Source organism: Platalea leucorodia, assembly GCF_965183815.1.
Source record: "Platalea leucorodia genome assembly, chromosome: 1".
In the NCBI taxonomy this organism is placed as follows: Eukaryota; Metazoa; Chordata; class Aves; order Pelecaniformes; family Threskiornithidae; genus Platalea; species Platalea leucorodia.
In genome coordinates, this window is record NC_138823.1 from 134,133,631 (window position 1) to 134,152,577 (window position 18,947).

The 18,947-nt window shown below is 39.8% G+C and overlaps 1 protein-coding gene across 1 annotated transcript in view; it reads right to left on the reverse strand.

The window, feature by feature from the left end:
* The window catches only part of ABCB5 (ATP binding cassette subfamily B member 5), a gene marked incomplete at both ends in the record, with an annotated part of 54,846 nt that extends 36,713 nt beyond the window's left edge, over positions 1–18,133 (reverse strand). The window contains 14 exons of the mRNA XM_082336458.1: positions 2,082–2,252; positions 3,476–3,679; positions 4,996–5,121; positions 7,540–7,650; positions 8,562–8,675; positions 9,654–9,828; positions 12,215–12,339; positions 13,374–13,545; positions 14,641–14,832; positions 15,063–15,129; positions 15,572–15,725; positions 16,771–16,819; positions 16,943–17,030; positions 18,085–18,133. Coding sequence (XP_082192584.1) covers positions 2,082–2,252; positions 3,476–3,679; positions 4,996–5,121; positions 7,540–7,650; positions 8,562–8,675; positions 9,654–9,828; positions 12,215–12,339; positions 13,374–13,545; positions 14,641–14,832; positions 15,063–15,129; positions 15,572–15,725; positions 16,771–16,819; positions 16,943–17,030; positions 18,085–18,133 — 1,797 coding nt within the window. The remainder of the gene's footprint in view (positions 1–2,081; positions 2,253–3,475; positions 3,680–4,995; positions 5,122–7,539; positions 7,651–8,561; positions 8,676–9,653; positions 9,829–12,214; positions 12,340–13,373; positions 13,546–14,640; positions 14,833–15,062; positions 15,130–15,571; positions 15,726–16,770; positions 16,820–16,942; positions 17,031–18,084) is intronic.
* Positions 18,134–18,947: the final 814 nt, after the last annotated feature.

An 18,947-nucleotide genomic window follows, 5' to 3' on the forward strand; every position in this document is an offset into this window, starting at 1 on the left:
CTTAGAGGATTGCATCTGGGGTCAGAAATGGGTTTTAGCCGCTCGCTAAAGCTCTCTCCCAGTCTTCTGAAATAAGCTACATCTCAAATCAGGAGCCTGCTGGGATTTGGCAGGGAGAGCTGCTGAAGCCTCAGTCTGCAGGTTGCATGCTCCGTCCCTCTCCAGCTCCCACATGCAGCCCAGTGGTGTGCACAGTCCTCACGCAGCAAATGAGCACACACCAGCTTGTGGCTGCTGGAGAGAGCGGTTTCCCTCCTCGCTGATGCCTGGAGCAGATGGTGGCTTGGCGGCAGGAGGAGAAATCCAAGGGGACCTCACACAACAAATGTTCTGCAGTCAAGGAGCCTGCTGGAAGTTACTTGCTACAGAAGTTATACATCATGTGGGCACAGGAACAGGGGTGTGGAGAAGATGAGGACCGTTTCAGCAGATGAATGCTTCCATGGAGATTTGGATTCATGGATCTGATCTGAGTCACTCAAAGCCTGTCACAGGACGTCTGTCTCAGTGCAATGTTCATGTCTGTGCCCTAATGTGCAGAAGTGCAGAGCCTCCACCACTGCAGCTGGGAGCTGCTATCAGAACAAGCAAAATGCTCTAAAAGATGCAAAGTTTTCTGAAAAACAGAGGACTACAAGCATCTGCATATGACTGCTCAGAAATAATGTGCATTTGTGAGGTTAATATCTCTGCTCCTCAGCTGTAAAAATAATGAATGATATTAGCACCGCTTTTTCCACTCAGGGATGTTGAGAAGAAATTTGTAAATCCCATTTGGGGACTACGTTGATGGACATCAAAAAGTTGTTAAAAGATGAACAAGTTATGATTCAGGGCTCATTTTGGTGTGTTCTGGGAACACGCTGAAGGATGAGGAAGAGTATATATAACAGTCTGCTTAATTGAGTGATGTCTCTCTATGTTATGCACTAAATGAAGCAATAAGCTTCTGGAAGAGGTTAGTATTCATCATGGAATTAAAGAACGTGCATAAGAAAGCTAAATTATGGCTGAAGCAGCAATCTTTTAGTGCTTAACTTTGCAGCAATAATATCGTTTATATACAAATTAGATTAGATGAATATTATTTTTGCATCCACATGTTACCTCAGTACTATCAGTATAGTCATGTGAATATAACCAACAGCTACATTTTACCTCAGATTTAAACTGACTGGCAATGAAGATGGTAAATTCTGTATTTCCCTTGAGCCATACTTGTAACTCATATCTCTCTGTTCACAACTACTGAAATGAAAGCCAGGATTCTTCACTTAGCTTTTAAAAATACATTAAAATAAATATTAGAGAAATGAAACAATATTCCAGCCCAACTGTGATTTTTTTTTTTTTTTTTTAATTAAAGCCTCCAGGCTCCACTACTTCTTGGTGGAAACTGCTGACAAAGGAGGGCTGCAAGGAAGGAACCATGAGCTGGTGGGACAGAGGCACAGGTACGAGCTCTGACAGCTCTGCTCTGCAGTAACACCTGCCCCAGAGGTGTGGGGCTGATAAAAAACACAAGGGGCAGAGATTCAGTATTTGTAACTGGCTCTGCTTTTTGTTCTGTGTAGGATCTGATTTGCACTCAGTCTCTGTAAAGAAAGAAAACAACTAAATCCCAAGAGCTTTCTGAAAATTATGAAGCAACTGTTCAATGAAGAATGAGTACTAGGAATATTATACTATACATTTCTATTAATCTACCTGAAAAAGGCCATTCAGTCCTCATGCCTTGCCTTGATAAGATGCCATCCATATTTCCGCAGCAAATGAACAATTGTGATTTGAGGAAGAGCGTGCAGGAGACCGAAGTTAGAGTTACAAGTATCTTGCAAGTGACTGCAAATGTCTTTGTAATCAATAATAATGTTAAAACCCGCCCCACAAATAGACATAATTCCTATGTAAAATTTTGATCGTTTAAACTCCCTGTTAAAACCCTGAAATTGAAACATCAATCCAAATTTTATTTTCCAGTGTTCTTTATTCCAATGGAAACCTGCAGTGAAAATTGTATGTTAATTTTTCTTAAGTGTTGTTGCATCTTTTTATGGCAGCTTCAATAACATGAGTCCTACCTTATCGAGAGCTGCTTGCACTATGGATTCACTCTGAGTATCTAGCGCAGATGTAGCTTCATCCAGAAGAAGAATCTTGGGATTTCTTGCCAGGGCACGGGCAATAGCTATTCGCTGCTTCTGTCCTCCACTCAGCTGAGCCCCTCTTTCCCCTACCATAGTGTTAAATTTCTGAGAAAGTAGAAAACAAAAGTTGTGGAACATCTCAAATGAACTCCTTGGTTCTCTGTGCAATCATAAGTACTCAGCTTCTAGAAAAGAGGTAGCTTTATCTGGCTGACTTGAGCATGGGCAGAGCAAACATGCAACACCACCCATCCATTTGGCCCTTAGCCAAGCCTTCCAACCCCCATTACATACTTTACCTACCTAACTTTGATCTTCTGGTTCTTCAAAGTCTTGATCTGTACTACTTGCTCAGAGAGTGCTCCAAACCCTGGGTTTTCTCAAGACAAGCCCATAAAAGCATCTCTGCATTTGCTGAGGACCACCTACCTTTCCAATGGGGCTGGGATCATAGGAACCCACCAGGACCTTTAATGTTACCTCCTCTGAACCTGAGACACCTCCCCTGGAGCCACAGCTTAGTTCCTACTGACTGTGTCTCTCACTCCAAAGTGGCAAGTCTCAAAGTCCACTGTAGTCTTTTATTATATAGCTGTTTAAGAGCAAATATGATCAAATAAATCTTCCTGAGAAGAGGGAACCTTGGAATAGACTGACATGCTAGAAATGGCACACGCTTGAGAGATGGGGGTCAAGCTCTCTGAGGTAGTAGAATTTGAAATCAAATCCCAGCTGGGAACTTTCTCCACATCTTTTTAACTGCAGGACCAAACAGAAGGACATATCATCACCCATTCCTAAGGATGTGTTTTGAGTGACTGATCTTACTTCCTGCTCCCACCCTGAAAGGAGCAAGGCACCTACTGCTAGGAGGGCTCAAAGCTGTGAATCTCAGGCAGAGGGAGAGCTCAAGCTCCCAGCTGCTAAAAAAAAAATGGCCTTGGTTCAGGGCATACTTATTTACTCCTACCCTCCATTTCCTATTGGATGTGCAGGCAGCTCCTGACAAAGGATTTTAGATTTCTGGATCGTCTCTTTAAAAGCCCAACTCTTTCCATGCCTCATGAGATGGGTAGGGACGGTAAGACAGCTGTGAAGCTTAAGGCACTGACATTTTTTCAGACATAGGCACAAATCCTTTGAGGGCAACCAAACAAAGGCACAATATTTCATCCAGAAAGTCCCTGAACTGAAAGCTACTGGAGGCTATAAAAGTATTTTGAGAAGTTATACTACAACTTGAATTCCCATGCTCTCCCTCTCAGAAACAGGACACCGGCCTAAATAGACGTTTCGTTCTTACACTGAAAAGAAGTTCACGAACTCACATCAGGCAGTCTAGATATGAAGTCGAAAGCATTGGCTTCCTTGGCTGCTTGCTCAATTTCAGCATCAGAAATATCTTCTCGTCCATAGCGAATGTTCTCTGCTATTGTTGTTGCAAACAAAACGGGCTCCTGGCTCACAATACCAATATTTTCTCTTAGCCACTTTACATTAAGTGTCCGAATATCCTGACCATCTAAGGTAATCTGAGAGGAAAAGTGTATGTCAAAGTTGAGGAAATACATTCTGTTAATAATAAATCAATTAATTAGTATTACTTGATTTAAGTATCAGCTACAAGGACAAAAAAAAAAAATTGATGTCTTCAGTAGAAAACTATGTTGGGGGAGAAGTTGCAACTGTAGTTTTTCCGTCCACTGCAGAAGCTAAAAAATGGTGAGGAGCAGCATAAACAGAGAAGATATTAATTGGTTTTTTTGTTGGTGGTGTGTTGTTTTTTTTTTTTTTTTTTTTTTTTTTTTTTTTTTTTTTTTTTTGTTTCCTCGCCCTTCAATAACCATGCATACTTGTTACCCTGTTCTCATGCCCCTATGCCAGTTTGCTGCCCTCACAGTTGTAGCTACACAACTGCCTCTGTGGCTGTGCTTTACATCGGACCAAAGAAATAATCCAAGATGACTAAAAAGGAAGGGAAACTTATTTTTAACCTAGATCATTTGCAATGTGGTCCTATGAACATTGACATTAGCACAGGAGAGAAAGAGCAAACTGAGGCATGGGGGCAGGAATGAACAGCCACAGAAACAGTAATTTTACGAAACAACTGTGTTGATAATACATAGCCACCTTGATACACTATGTAGTGATAGTTCAGTGTTTAATATTTGAAATGCTTACTTAGTTCCAATTAGCAGCAACAACTACTAAGTAGCATTCTTCAAATATTAAGTATAAAAAAGAACATTTTCCTTAAAGAGATATTGTTTATTTTCCTCCTTTTTTCCTTTAGAAATTTCTTATGAGAAGTATTTACCATTTACTGACTGGATCTAGTGTTTAGTGGTAGAGCAGTTGTACAACGTGTAATGATGGAAACTTTTGCTGTGGGTTAGCAGATAGAGAAAAATGAGCCAAGAAAATAACCATTTAAAATAGGAGAACTCTCCACGTTTTAGTTTACATTCAATGAAAAGGAAGTAAAATACAGCAGAGCACTGGTTGCTTAAAATACAGCAGGGCACTTGTTGCTTAAAAAAGTTTACAGAACCTTAAAAGCCAATTGTTGATGAAAAGAATATTAAATTCAGACTTTGCATGTATTCAAAGATTTGTGGTATTTACTACTTCTGGAATAGTACTGCAAGAAAGAGGAGAATAATGAAGTCAAGCCAACAGGAGAAGATAGTTCATTTGAAATTTAAATTGTGGAAATACTGAACTACACAGAGATATGCTCAAATTCAATAAAAAATAAAAATAAAAATCAAGGTTCAGTCAATATGGGAAACTCACGCTTATCCTAACAGCTTTCAGTTTTTACAGTTCATTTGCAGGCACTCACTTCGCCCTGGACAGGATCGTAGAATCTCTGCAGCAACTGCACAGTAGTGCTTTTTCCACAGCCACTGGCACCAACTAAAGCAATGGTCTTCCCAGTTTGAACTTTCAAGTTTAGACCTTTGAGGATCTGGGGAAAAAAAAAAATTGTGTCTTAGTTTGACAAGTTTGATTAGAGAACAGTCTATCAAGGTAACTGTAGCAAGAATCAAGGCAGTAGGAAGGGGTGCAGTCTGAAGGTATGACAATATTAGTAAGTTACTGGGAATATTCTGGGGCACTGATACGAAAGAGCCTGCATCTATGCTTGTGAAATGTATTAGCCTTCAAAACAGGATGGCTACATGCAACCTGCCTTTTGGGAATGGCCCCTGGATCCTTCTGGCTACCAAACCAAGCCTGGGAATTATTTGAGAAGATGGATAACTGGAACAGGCCAAGTTCATGCCAAGAAACGTTTTAAGAGTTCCCTTGCATAGACCACTGCATTCCAGTGCCTGGGAAAATTCCCCAGCACACTCAAATCAACCAATATATACACAGCCACAGTACTCTCAACTTGATAGCTCGTTTTCTCCAATTTGTGTGATCTGGTAGCAGGGTCAGGGTCTTATGTTCTCCTGCTGTCCTCTGTTTTCCAGTGCTTAGACAATGGCATAGCACTTAGTTATGAATCTCACAGGAAAATATTTCTAAGGTGCTAAACATTATTGCAGAAAAACAAGCCTGCTTTTTCTATTTTTAGAATATAAATTGCTGTTTTGACAAGGTAACTGCTGGAAAGCCCATAATAAATCCCAATCCTTACTGTTAACAGCCTCAGCAACCTGGGGAGTAGTTAGAGATTAATGATATCTTTGTTGCCATTTTCACATTTAGGAACATTTTACTTCAAAAGATGTCCATGTCCTATATGAGTAATGCTGTGTAGTTGCCAAAATATTTGGCTGCTATGGGAACTCTTCTTGTTTATACCAGGCTGATTTATAGTTTTGCCTACACATGTTTTTGCAATGAGAGATTAAAATAGTTGCAATACTGCTCTCCTCTCCCTGTGTTACATCCAGCAGGGTTTGTATCTCCAAGAAGCTGATATCCTGGTGCCTGCATTATCAAGTAAGAACTATATTCTGGATACCATAATTTCTCCAGATGCAAATAGTCACAACCACCTAATAGGCTATTTCTAAGTCTCCTTTATCAGGCAAGGTGTTGCCAAGATTAAAACTGACAATAACTAGACTCTTTAGATCTCTTTGATTTGGTTTAGCTTGGACAGGGGAGATTACACTGTGTTGCATCAATTGCTTGAGAGATTGTGGATAACTTCTACATATCTTTGCTGACTCCTTTTGACTTTATTAAATAACACTGATACTCTTAGTAGGGAGATCTGCTGACTCAGTGGATCTGGGAAGGACGACAAAGTATTTCTTATTTCCCTCCCATCTGGCGTGCAGACCCATAACATAGCTCATTGGCCTGAATAGCATTTTTAGGAAGAAGGATGAAGAGTCTGCTCTGTCACTTCTGATTTCTGAGCCAGGAGTGAAAGAAGATGCGTTGCACTGACTTCAGTTAGGCAGAAAGCCTACCTCTGTCTGCCTAGCTCTGGGTCTGTCCTTCAGCAGCCCCAGTACCCTGGAAACAGATTTGATGCACTATGGGACAAACCTCAGAAGGCTGAAGTGGGAAGAGCCATCTGAAGAACTAGCCACAGTGCTATGAACTTCCCCATTCTCACCCCTTAATTGGCATGTCCAGCTTTTAATTGTTGATATTTGAAATTTCTATTTCTACATTTTTCTTCATCAAGTAACAACAGCAGCAAATCCCTTGTCCTTTCACCTTTGTCAATGTCTTCAAAAGATTATAAACTGTTGAATACAGTAAAGAGGTCAAACCAACTGTATCGCCACGAAAGCAGATCACCACGACATGCTGTACCTGGCACTGCACAATACAGTTACTAAGTGAAGTTCAATCGGCAGAACAGGGACATCTGTTTATTGAACAGCAGTTTTAACACCTGCCCAAAATAACATTTGACTTCCAAATGTATATTTAGGATGATATGTTTCAATCCATTTAGTGGCATAATTGTTGTAAAGCCCGTCTCTCACAGGTCACTTTTCACATGCAGTATCACAGCAACTCAGAACAACCAAGGGACTGGGAAGAGCAGCTTCAGGGTTTAACTCTGTAAGGCCTGGAAGCTTTAATGACAGACTTGGGGGGGGGGGGGGGGGGGGGGGGGGAGAGAAAAAAAAAAAAATCTTATTTGGTTTATCAGAGCTCTTGTTCACAGAAATTCAGACTAGAAGCAACACATTCTTCTTAGCTTTGCCCAGCACATGAGAATAGTGAGCAGGTAGCCAGTGGTAATAGATCTAGAGCTTTGTCTTCAGACATTATTTTTTCCCCAGTAGTGCACAATCTCCCAAGATAGGAATGCATTTTGTGTTCAACAGCAACAAGATTAGAGAAATAATATGGACACAGGGTGCAGAATTTCAGTACAGTAGATTCATCTAAAATGAACACTTACTTTAACATCAGGTCTGGATGGGTAATTGAAATGGATGTTTCTGAATTCAATTTCTCCTATGAGCTTGTCTGGTTTGTAGCCTTCCTTAGAACTGCTATCAATAAGCCGTTTCTAGAAAGACATTTTTAAAATATATTGCTGGTTATTACACTTTTGGAACTGCTATTCCAGCTGGATACATTGTTCTCTCCTTTACTTTCTTAGCTGCTGGTTTACACTGCAGCACAACATTGCAGAGCTGCTGCATTTTACTCACAGATACTGAATGCAGGGGAACATCTAATGGTGATTTCTGCTTTGACAAATACAGCATTTTCAAATGCAACAAAATCTACAGCAGAAAATCTGTAATTGCAGAACTTAACGTACTAGCTTGCAGCCAAAACATAGCTCTCAGTTATCCATATGGGAGAGTTTTATACTCACATCAAGAACCACCATGTAGCCATTTCTGTATGAACTTCCTAGTCCTACTTGTTTAAAATATTTTATATACAGATATCCAATTGCTGCATAACACAGCAAGATCAAGATAATAACAATGTGGTGTTGGAAAACCTTTTTCATAGCAACATCACCACTGTAGCTTTATATTATTATAGCTTTCAATGGCACTATTAATCCCCTTCCCACCAACTAACCCCCCAAAAAACCCCCAGCTCAGCTGAAATTGTGCATACATGCATTTTTAAAAATTAGTATAGTGCCTTACTACTTTCTCTCTGCAGTTGCAAGTCTAATATTAGAGAAAGACCTCATCCATAAATCTCAGATACACATGCCAGCTTTCCCAACATTCACTGTAACAAATAAAGAAGCAGTTTTCTTGATATGAGTGGAAATATTATGGGTTTCAGTGGTAGGCATCTATAGAGTTTATGGTTTAGGGACTTTTGAATGCTTTTGTTATGCCTCTCAAGGAGAAAAAAAAAAAAAAAGAAAAAAAGAAACTACCCAAAAAACAGAAACAAGGGAAAAAAATCAGTTTGCTTAAAAGGCTTCTTTTCTACTTAGATACTTACCTTATTGATAATCTGATATACTTCATAGGCAGCCCCACGTGCATTAGCCACAGTCTCCAGGTTGGGAGCCGCCTGGCCCAGGGAGAAGGCTCCGATGAGCACAGAGAAGAACACCTGCAGGAGGCAGAGGGAAGCATCGCAGTTAACAGTTACTACAGAACCACTGGTGCCTGGCTGTTAAATGCCCAAGTCCTTCTAGTGCACCCTTTCCAGGAGAATTAAGTACAAAAGCAAAAGGTGCATTTCACAGTCACTCTTGTCCACTCCCCTTTTTCCTGGGGTGAATGGTAACTACTGATGCATGCTTTTGTGGCATGAATGGCTTCTCTTTTTGATGCTTTTGCATTTTCTATCATCTACAAATAGAACAAATATCTTTCTCTGTTGCTTTTCAGATGTTTCTAAAGTTAAGAGGCTTGCAAAACTTAATCCAGAGTTTCTTAACTGAAATCCCACCTCTGGAACCAACACAAAATTAACTTGACATGCTGTGAGGAACCATACTGAGTCAGGACATCAGAAGTCACTTGTGAAAGTTAAGCATGTAGCCAAACTTTTGATAGCAAGATGACAGTGAAATATCCTCACACCAATACCAACTTAGCCATCTTAGTAATGTGCGGTAAATGTTTGCAAGTAAACAACAAAATGCAGAGAAGGCATTATGGCTAAATGAGATCTCGAGGACTTCCCACTACGTATTCAGCACACCAGTGGGATTCATTAATCCTAGCAACTAGCTAGAATTTTGCTGGCAGTCCAGGTTACTTGTCTCTGCTCGCTAGCCTCCAGCTCTATGTTGTTCACCCTGCCCTACAACAGGGTCCAAGACAAGTGAGGAAAGTAACCCTCTGCAGATGCTTTTGCCTCTGCATTGATTAGAGTGAGAATTCAAGGTGCTCTGTTCAAACTTGTTATACCAAAAGCTAGGTAAGATGAATGCCTTCCTTTCAGTTCTTTTATACCAAGCAAGTCTCTAACAGCTAATTAAGCAAGCACTGGGCAGAAAATAAAGATAACTATATACACCACTTATATAACTATTTTCTGGAAATTACAGAGCATTTTTCAAAGCTGCATTGCTGTACTTACAATTAACACACGGCCAATGTCATAATCTTCCTCCTCAGCAGTGAGCTTGGTTCCATACCAAAATGCAAGTGCATAGGATCCAAAGATAAGAAACTGTGAAACACCTAGAGATGTGTTGGTGGTAATGGATTTTTTCACTCCAACACTTCTAGCCATCTCTAAGTTAGCATCATACCTGAAAGTGGATAAGGAAACCATTAATTTGACAGGTACCACGTGCCATTCTGATTGATATTTCCTAGTGCCCTTTTTTTAATTAAAAGTTTTTTTGCCATAAAAGCAATTAAAGTCTCACAAAGAGCACACAGATTTTTTTGACAGAGGACTAGTAGGGATATAATTCCTTTGAATAAATCTGCTCTGACATATGCTGATAACATTCTCATACCGCTATGGAAGATATATTTAGAAAAAAATTGAGTAGCATGACTTCATTATCATGATGGAAGTCAAGATACCACCCTTGAGCCATTTGTTTGCATTCGTCCTGAAAAGAAACCTTGAAAAAGTTTTATCCACATTACCTATCAAAGGTAAGGTTTAGTCTTCCACATTGAAAAAAGGCAAAACAACAAAAACCTCAGGCACTGTGGATGAAGGCAGGTAAACAAATAGAAGCCAGAGCTCCCTCTGATGCCAGAGTTGTTCTCTTACTGGCCATTCTGGGAAGTCAGGAATCTTTCCCTTAGGTTAGTTTACTGATTAATATGGCAATATAGGAAACAAGCAGACACGCGAGACCACTATAAAGACTAACAAGTTCAATAAGAGAATTATTTCTTTTAAGGATGGTTCATATTAATTCATCTATACTTTCCAGCTAATAGCTTTCACTTGCTCAAGCTCATTATGGTAAGCATAGCCTAGGAATAGTGTATCTTTTTACTTGTCAGCAACAGGCTCAGCAGCTTGCACTTTTTTCCTAATATGTATTTCCTGCGCAAAACATCCCCATAGTAAGAAGACGTGAAATTCAGTCAGCCAGGAAGGAATCTTAAACTAATGTGCATTAATTTCATTCATGTAAATTGCTCACATGCTACCAATGCTGTATTTGTTACTTAAATATATTTAAATGTTTTGGCTTGGCTGTGTTCTGAGTCAGCAGCATCATAGGTCCTCCAGGGAAATGAGAGCCAGATTTAAGCATTGTTACCAGTACACATGATCACTCAACTACAGGGGAAGAGCCAAGCCACCGCCAGAAGCAGAAGGTGACTGAAGGTCCCTTGCAAGCGTAAACATTTGCGGTCAGTGGCGGCACTGCAAGGAGTGCAGTGAAACGTTTTTCTTAACTCTGAGACCATTGTTCAAGAGCTGTATAGGATTCACAATCTGTGGTTTGTGAAACACCCTCGTCAGTCCCTGATAGGAGTTTGCCTGTCCCTAGTAGATGTTCCTAGGAGAGCCACCAGTTCCATGTGTGTGGTGGTTTTTTTTTTTTTTTTTTTTTTTTTTAAACATTAAATGGAAGTGGAGCTGTGGAAGAAGTTGACTAGCCAACTGTGGAGGAAAGGCCTTGCTGGCACAGAGTTACCCAGGTATCAGTTATATTGTCTTTAGACCTCAAAAAAAAAATAAAAAAAAATAGTAGTTTGAAGCAGCTCTTACTATTGGATTTTCAGACACTGATATTTACAGGGACCACGAAGAAGACAGGGAAGAGAGGAATAGCTGATGTAGGCCATCTTAGCACTTTTTTGCCTTTACTATGTAAGCAGAAAGGGTCTGTTACAACTTAAGGACAAATCTCAGAAAGCAGAATACAGTGCTGTAAGATAGTCAGAGCTCAGCCCTTGGAAGCAGACAAATGCAAGAGCAGGCTGTAGGACCCCAAGCTAGGGCTAACATCACCTTCAAAATTTCACACAAGAGCAGGGGAAACATGAAAGTTGAAAAAGATAGAAAAGATTCATGGGTCATATAGATCAGGTCTTCTGGTTTGCCTTTCCCACCTGCATGGTATTGGTGATGCCCTGTATTTGTATACTGAATGTTATTGTTTACAATACATAAATAAATTTGTGGTCAGCTGTGTCCACCTCACCTTTTACATGTGACTAGGGTCAACACTGGATTAGGTCAAATACTAGTGTTATGTGCAAATCATTAAGGTAATAAAAGCCAGTGATGCGATTTTACTTAAGGCTGTTATCCAGTGAAGCTTAAATATAAGCTCATTAATCAAAGATCAGAACAGCAGTGCACATGTTCTAGAAGTTAAGCAATTAATCACATGCTTTTCTGCATTTAACTACCAGGCAAAAATAACCTTCTTACCACTTTCACTTTAAATTAAACTCCAGATCTTAATCAGAGGAGAAATTTGAGTCTATGCTGCAGTGATAAAAAACAGCCTGTATTCACTGAGTAGGTCTATTTACACATCTTTATTTTCAGGTGACAGTCCACTTACAGAAGGATGAAATGACAGAAAGGAGAATCCCATTCCCCTGACCCTCCAAAAAAAAAAACCAAACCCAACCAAAAACCCACAAACCCACCCCACAGCCAAACTCCTTTTCCGTATTTTAAATATAATTCTTATTTCAAAAACTTACTTTGCTAATGCCTTCTGCTGTCCATTGAAAGCCACAACAGTCCTGATTGCTGTTAAAGTTTCTTCTGCCACAGCTCCTGCTTTGGCATAAGCAGACAGCTCTTTAGCAGTAAGGGATGCCAGGAGCTGGAAAGTTGAAAACCAGATGTTATTGCAGCCTACTGAAAGGGTACGCACACTGTATTGGTGAATAAGAATGATCAATGTCCAAGGCACAAGATGAGGTTTAGGAAAGAGGGGATCAACTTCTCTCTGTGCCCTGAATTCCCCCAAAATCCAGCTCATTCTCTCATTGTGTCCTCCTTAAAGTGAAATGCTACACGAGCATCAGGTGAGCTTCACAAGCAATCCACTTTCCTCCCAAGCTGAGGACAGCCTATGAACTACACTATGACACCTGCGGGGTCAGGGAGGTGTGCCATAGCTGCTCTGGGGGGTGTCTGAGGTGTTCAGAAACTAGAGCACCAGCAGACATTTGGATAAGCAAGGCAGTTGCATTACAGCTTCTAACATCGTTCTTTCTAGCTTATTTACAATGCTTCAAGTAGAAAAAAAAAAACAACCTAGTATTATATAAAATTAACCATTCAGGAATACAAGCCATACCCATTATTGCAGCTGCAACAGATCACAAGGGGAAAATGTTTTCCTATCTGAAAGGGAAAACTCTCCAGATATTTCACTAATTTATATCACTCCAGTCTGCAGCAGCTGTACATACGTCCTAGGGTCTACTTTGTACACAGTACGAAACTTGTTAAATTACTTGCAAGAGATGTGGTATCATATATGTGCAGGTGGAAAGAGCTTTCAAGGCATTTGTGTTAAAGAGGGAAGAGGGAGGGTCACAGGCACACCCCTGGGCTTCCCCAGTGCTCTGCATGAGGAAATCGCTGTGCGAGGAAGATGCTCTGATGCAGACTGCCCTCCTGCCACATGGCATGGGCACAGAGTATGTGGACAGAAGGAATGATTTACAAGTACAAGCTTGGGAACCCAGAGAAAAGCTACAGGAGGAGCAGAAATCATAAAGTAAGCATGGGGCCAACCGCCCAGCTTAGAAACCACACTAGGTTTCTCCCATTCTCTCCCCCTTTCCTGTGCATAAGAGTTATAACATTTTTCTGGTTTGCTTCATTTATTAATCCCCACACACTTACAGTTGACCAAACTGCTGCTGATGCAGCAAGCAGAGGGCTGACTGACAAAATCACCAGTGTCAGCTTCCACCCGTGGATGAATCCTATAATAATCCCTGCCAGAAATGTGGCAAAAAACTGAACAAATATACAGATCTTGTCTCCGATGCCTTCGTGGATGGTGTTGATGTCACTTTAAATAACAATAATAAAAAAAAAGTTTTGTTAGCTTTGAATGTCTTTCATTTTAACTCCCTCCCCCTCCGTTTCATGCTGTGTGGCCTAATGTCAGAAGCTTTGCCATTTCCTAACTGGCACAGTGAAATTTCTAACCACAGCTACTGAACAGTACCATTAGTCTCTTGTGTGGCCAAAACGCAGCAGAAACCTCCTATTTTTTAGGACTCATTTTCTGTGTTTTCCATCATTCTCTGCTGTTTCTATGCCATGTCACTAGGTCACAAATGACCTAGTTTCCTTATCCAGCATCCAAATGAATCAATACAAGTAAACAGCCAAACAGCCTCCTCACCTCCCATGACCATCTCCAAATGATTCCTTCTGCTCAGCGCTCTGATGCATTTTATGTTCTAATTTTGGCTACAGACTCAGACCAAAGGTTATCTCTGTTCTATCAGAACAATCATTATTTGGAAGAACCTGTTTTTCATACAAATTTCCTTCTGCATTTTCTCTTCCCAGCACATACAGATATTAGAGCTGAGAATGGTTTCATTTAAGTGTCTCTTACACCTTTCAGGACACAACTCTGTCCAAAGCTACCTTAGAATCCAGAAGAAAAAAAAAAAAAAAAAAAATTGTGTTCATTGCATCTTGGGGCATACAGTCCTCATTCCTAAGTCTATTTAAGTCTGTGGAAAAGCTCCAAAGACTTTAACTGACTGGATGGAGTCCAGCCCAAGATCTGGCTGGATGTAAATGCAAGCTCATTTCCAATCAATAAAGTGTCAGGGCTTTCAGTGTTTGTAAACTATCTGGAGACAGCAGAGTTGTTTATCTAGTACTGTCTGCCACGTACTTCATGGACATTAGAAAACCAGTGTCAGGCATTTCACAGCAAAAACCCTTCCAATGCATATATCACAGAAGCTACACAAATGAAGCTGAAAAGGATAATGAATTTCTCCCTCAGAGCTGTAATATTTCACACTTCAGTTTTTTTTTTTTTTTAAAAAAAACTCTCAATAGGCTATTCCATAGAAGCTAAATGGTAGTTTTCTTTTAAATGTCATACTTAGCAAGGTAAAAAATTGAACAGAGCCCTCACTCTGTCAGTCTGGTGTTCAGCGTTCCTATCTGGGTAGTATCAAACCAAGCCATCTCCTGATGGAGCACTGCAAAAAAGAACTTCTGACGGATCCTTGCTGTCTGCCTCGTAGCAGCAATCAAAAAAGTCCATACTTGGATGGTACTCAGGATCAACACAGCAAAGCCAATTCCCACATAGTAGTAAGCAAACCTGTGACAAGGGAACAAAAGGCCTTATGACCCCACTGTATCTTGTGAGAGAAGTTAGATACACAAACCAAGAATTAGTCTTCATTTACCCCATCAAATAAAATACTGAAGCTTGTGATTATTGAGAAGCCTTTTTGAGAAGGCAAACATTTGGCTTCTGCTCAAAGGGACAACACAGGAAAAGAAAATCCCCCAATATTCTGTTAACAGAATAACTACAAAGACTCTTACTTTGTCATTTCACCTTCTATATCTATGCCTGGAACTGATGGAAAGCTGGAACTATTTACTGAAGTACCTGTGGGGGGGAAGAAAGTAGTAATATTTGTGAAAGTATTATATGTAGAAAATAAATCATAGCAATCTAGGGTCATCAGTTTGGGAATATTTTGTATTTTGCAAGTGGGGTTTTGCAAAATACAAAATGATTTGGCAAATACACATTTATTTTTAAGGAACTTCTTGTAATTACTGCCTGATAACTGATGATACAGAAGGTGGTCACAGTCCTTACTATCTTACCAAAGTTGAAGTTCATTCATAAAGAGCACATTCAATGCACTGCTTTTGTCCTGGTCTAGCCATTAAAGGTCAATTAAAATGATTCAGTAATTTGCAGCAGGATTAATTTTGCTCACTATATACTTGTTTAGATGTGCGTAGTGGGGGGGGGACAGGACAGAAAACATCTTAGCCCCTGTAGCAAAACATAACTGGTATGTAGAGAAGTCTAATTTTACCTTCTGACACATTTGATTTGATGCCGCTTAGCACAAAGCTGTTTGTCATCTCTCCAAAGACAACGATCATAAGCGGCAATCCAGTACCATTCGCAACAGCTGCCATCAAACCAACTACCATCAAAAGGACATCCAGCCAATCAGCATAGCGAAACTATGTGAGCATTAAAAAAAAGGAAAAATGTGAAGTTACGCCTGACAGTTCACATATATGTTACAGTGCAGCAGACCTACAGAACATGCTTTGTTTCTACCTACATATTCTAAGTAGCAAAAACACTCCAACTGAAGGTAAACTCAGAACCTAAGAATTCTGTAGTAGGTCCCATACATCTTTAAATCAGTACTCAGTAGGGCTGCTAAGGGAATACCGGCAGGACACATGGTTCTTCCCCAACTCCGCAGGAAAAAACCCAGTGTATGTCCTACATGTTTCTAAGTAATGATCTTCTCTGCACCATATATTGCATTTTGTGTTCCAGTAAGTTACATATTTACTAAGATAATGCCTTTGAAATGTAAACTGGAGTTATTGACCAGCACCTGGGTTACATCTACCAGTAGAAAATGTTTGCAGCAGAGATTGTATCTTAAAAAGCTTAAAGCTTGTCTACCCTTGAACATTTGTTTGGTTTAAAGAAGGATGTGAATTTACACTGCCATAGCTATTCCTGGATGTAGTCAATCTGAAATCAGAACATTTTATTCCTGACTGTCCTAACTCTCTTCCAAAGTGTAAATGGACATGGAATAAACCAGAGAAGAATAAAACTTCTCTTGTTCCAGAATAAGCAAATCCACGTGTAAGAGTTAGTCGGGAATAGCTGTTATATGGAAAACAGACACAAAACCATACTACTGGTTTTCTCAGAGACCAGATCCCTCAGATGTCAAACACAGGATAAATCCTTTATGAATAGAGCCAAGGCAAAGGCCTGTGCAGTATATACATCCTAGATCAGTCTCCGCAGGGGTGAGCTTCATCCCCCAACAGCACTAAGGCTGAACTGCTGGCCGTGTTACCCATACACTGAGGGGGGCATCTGACCTAACAGGCCAAATTTTAAAGAGGTCTAGCATCAATAGGGTCTCAGGCTTCTTCCCTGGTTTTTGATTGCCTATTAATTGCAATTCATAAACAACTCCATGACAAATAAAGAAAAGGAAATATAAAGCAGACCATCAAACTGGACACTAACCAATTCAAAAATGCCAACCACCTGTTTGTCTGGCTTCCCATTTTCCTTCCTAGAGGAAAATACAAAAGACTAATTAAAGATGAGCTTTTTTCCTAGCAAAGCCATATTAAACTTCTCCCCCCATACACCCAGTACAGCAGCAGCCAATGGGTTAGGTTCAAAGAATACCTACTTTTTTTTCTTGGACTTTAGCTGGTCACTTTGTTCAAGATTTTCCTCATGTTGGAGAGAAGGGTTGTCATATCCCTTGCTTGCAGATTCTATGAAATAAAAAGCACACCTTTTTTTAACATAATAACCCATCTTTTGTACCAGTTTCTTGCAACTTTCCCTGCTGATTCTTTTGCATTTAAAGCTTAAAGAATAATTTTTCTTATGTTCTTGGAACTGCCTGGTGAATGTTTCTTGAAACTTTCTTTCTCTTCAGTTCATCTCCTCTACTCCAGGAAAAAAAAAAAAACAACTTCCAGCTCCATTTCCGAGATGGAAACAAACTTCATTTTTTACAAATAAAATACATTTATATAAAAAGGCTATCAAAGACTAAAAGCAAGAATTAATTAATTCTGCAAACACCTACACAACTGAATGCAAACAAGGAGGAGGCCTACTGAAATAAGCGGAATTGCTTATAGTGAAGGTTATAGTTGCTGTAGGTAACACAGAATAGATGAGAGTTAACTGAAGAATCTTGTCTTTGCTTGTCATAACCATCTTCATTATTTCTTTGTATTGTAGTAGTTGGCACATGTCCCACTTCCTTTATGCTAGGGGCCTTAGAAATCTACACAAAAGAGGAATCCTACCCCAGAAAGCTTATTCTAAATGCATAAAATGAAGTGTAATAAATGGATGAAGAAACTGATGAGCAGCCACAGTAGGCAGCCAGCTGTGAATCACATTGGAAGAAAAGGGGTCCACACACCAGCCACCCCCAATTTACATTTACCTTAACTTTACCTGCTGACTCACTATGAGTAGAATTTTCTACGTATTGTTTTTAATGTCAGTCAGTCTATGAAGACTAGTTTAGACAAGCATTTGAAGGCAATAATGTGCTTCCACCTTACTGAGTTTACCTTAGGAGCATTTTCACGCCCAGGCTACAACCCACCTAAATAGTTTTACCAATATAAATGAATTCTGTAGAATGATTCACGCATAAACGTTTTCTAGGTGGTGGCTTTAGTTCACTGGAAACTCATTGTGTTATCTCCTGTAAAAACACAATGGCAACTTGTAATGCACCTTTAGATTTGGAGCTGTGAAATATATTCCTCAAACACACACACAGCTTTCACGCCCGTGGATTACCAGCATCGGAGAGGTCCTTTTCTATGGAATTTACAAAACAGTCCTTCATTCTTCTTCTTTGTTGTATGCTTATGAGATAAAGTCACATTACTCAAAGCCTGCATTAAAAAAAGCAACAAAACATTTAGAAATAGTAGATATTGTAAAAGTTCACATTAAAATATTTGTGGGTTTTTCCATGACTTATTACATTTTGGTCTCACTACAGTCCTACTTAAATATAATGACTAAAAAAATACATAACATTGTGATAAAGAACTACTTTTAATGAGATATTAAGAACAGTGCAAACTGTTACAATGGAACCTAACTCCATAGCCTGTTTTAGTAGTCTTTTATGCTAAATCCCTAGATCATTCATATACAAATTATCGTGGATGATCAACTACAGAATAGAGGATTTCTGTCATTATTTTGTTTGATTAAAACTTATTGAACAGTCGTAACAGGATCATGATTACAATAATAAAGACGTAGATACATGTACGCGTTATGACATACACCGACTAAGCAAGATTTAGAGGCGGTAAATGACTGATGCTCCAAGTTTCCCTGGGCTTTCCTTCTTGATGTATCGCATACAAAGGTTTAAAAAAAAAAAAAAACCAGCAAAAAACCACACATGAATTTGATGAAGGCTAAAATAATAGTGATAAGAAAATGCATAATCAGCCTGACATTAAGAAAATAATTATTTTTTTTTAAACATCCTTTTTGATAGATTTCTGGCTGCGGTTTTTTCCCCCCCCTCACGTTATTTCAGCTTACCTTTACAACCCACGCTGTGCCCATAGGCGCGGGTGACTGCGGCCCCGTACGGGCGGGGCGCGGCGCGGTGCCCCCAGCCCCGCGGCGGCTGCTGC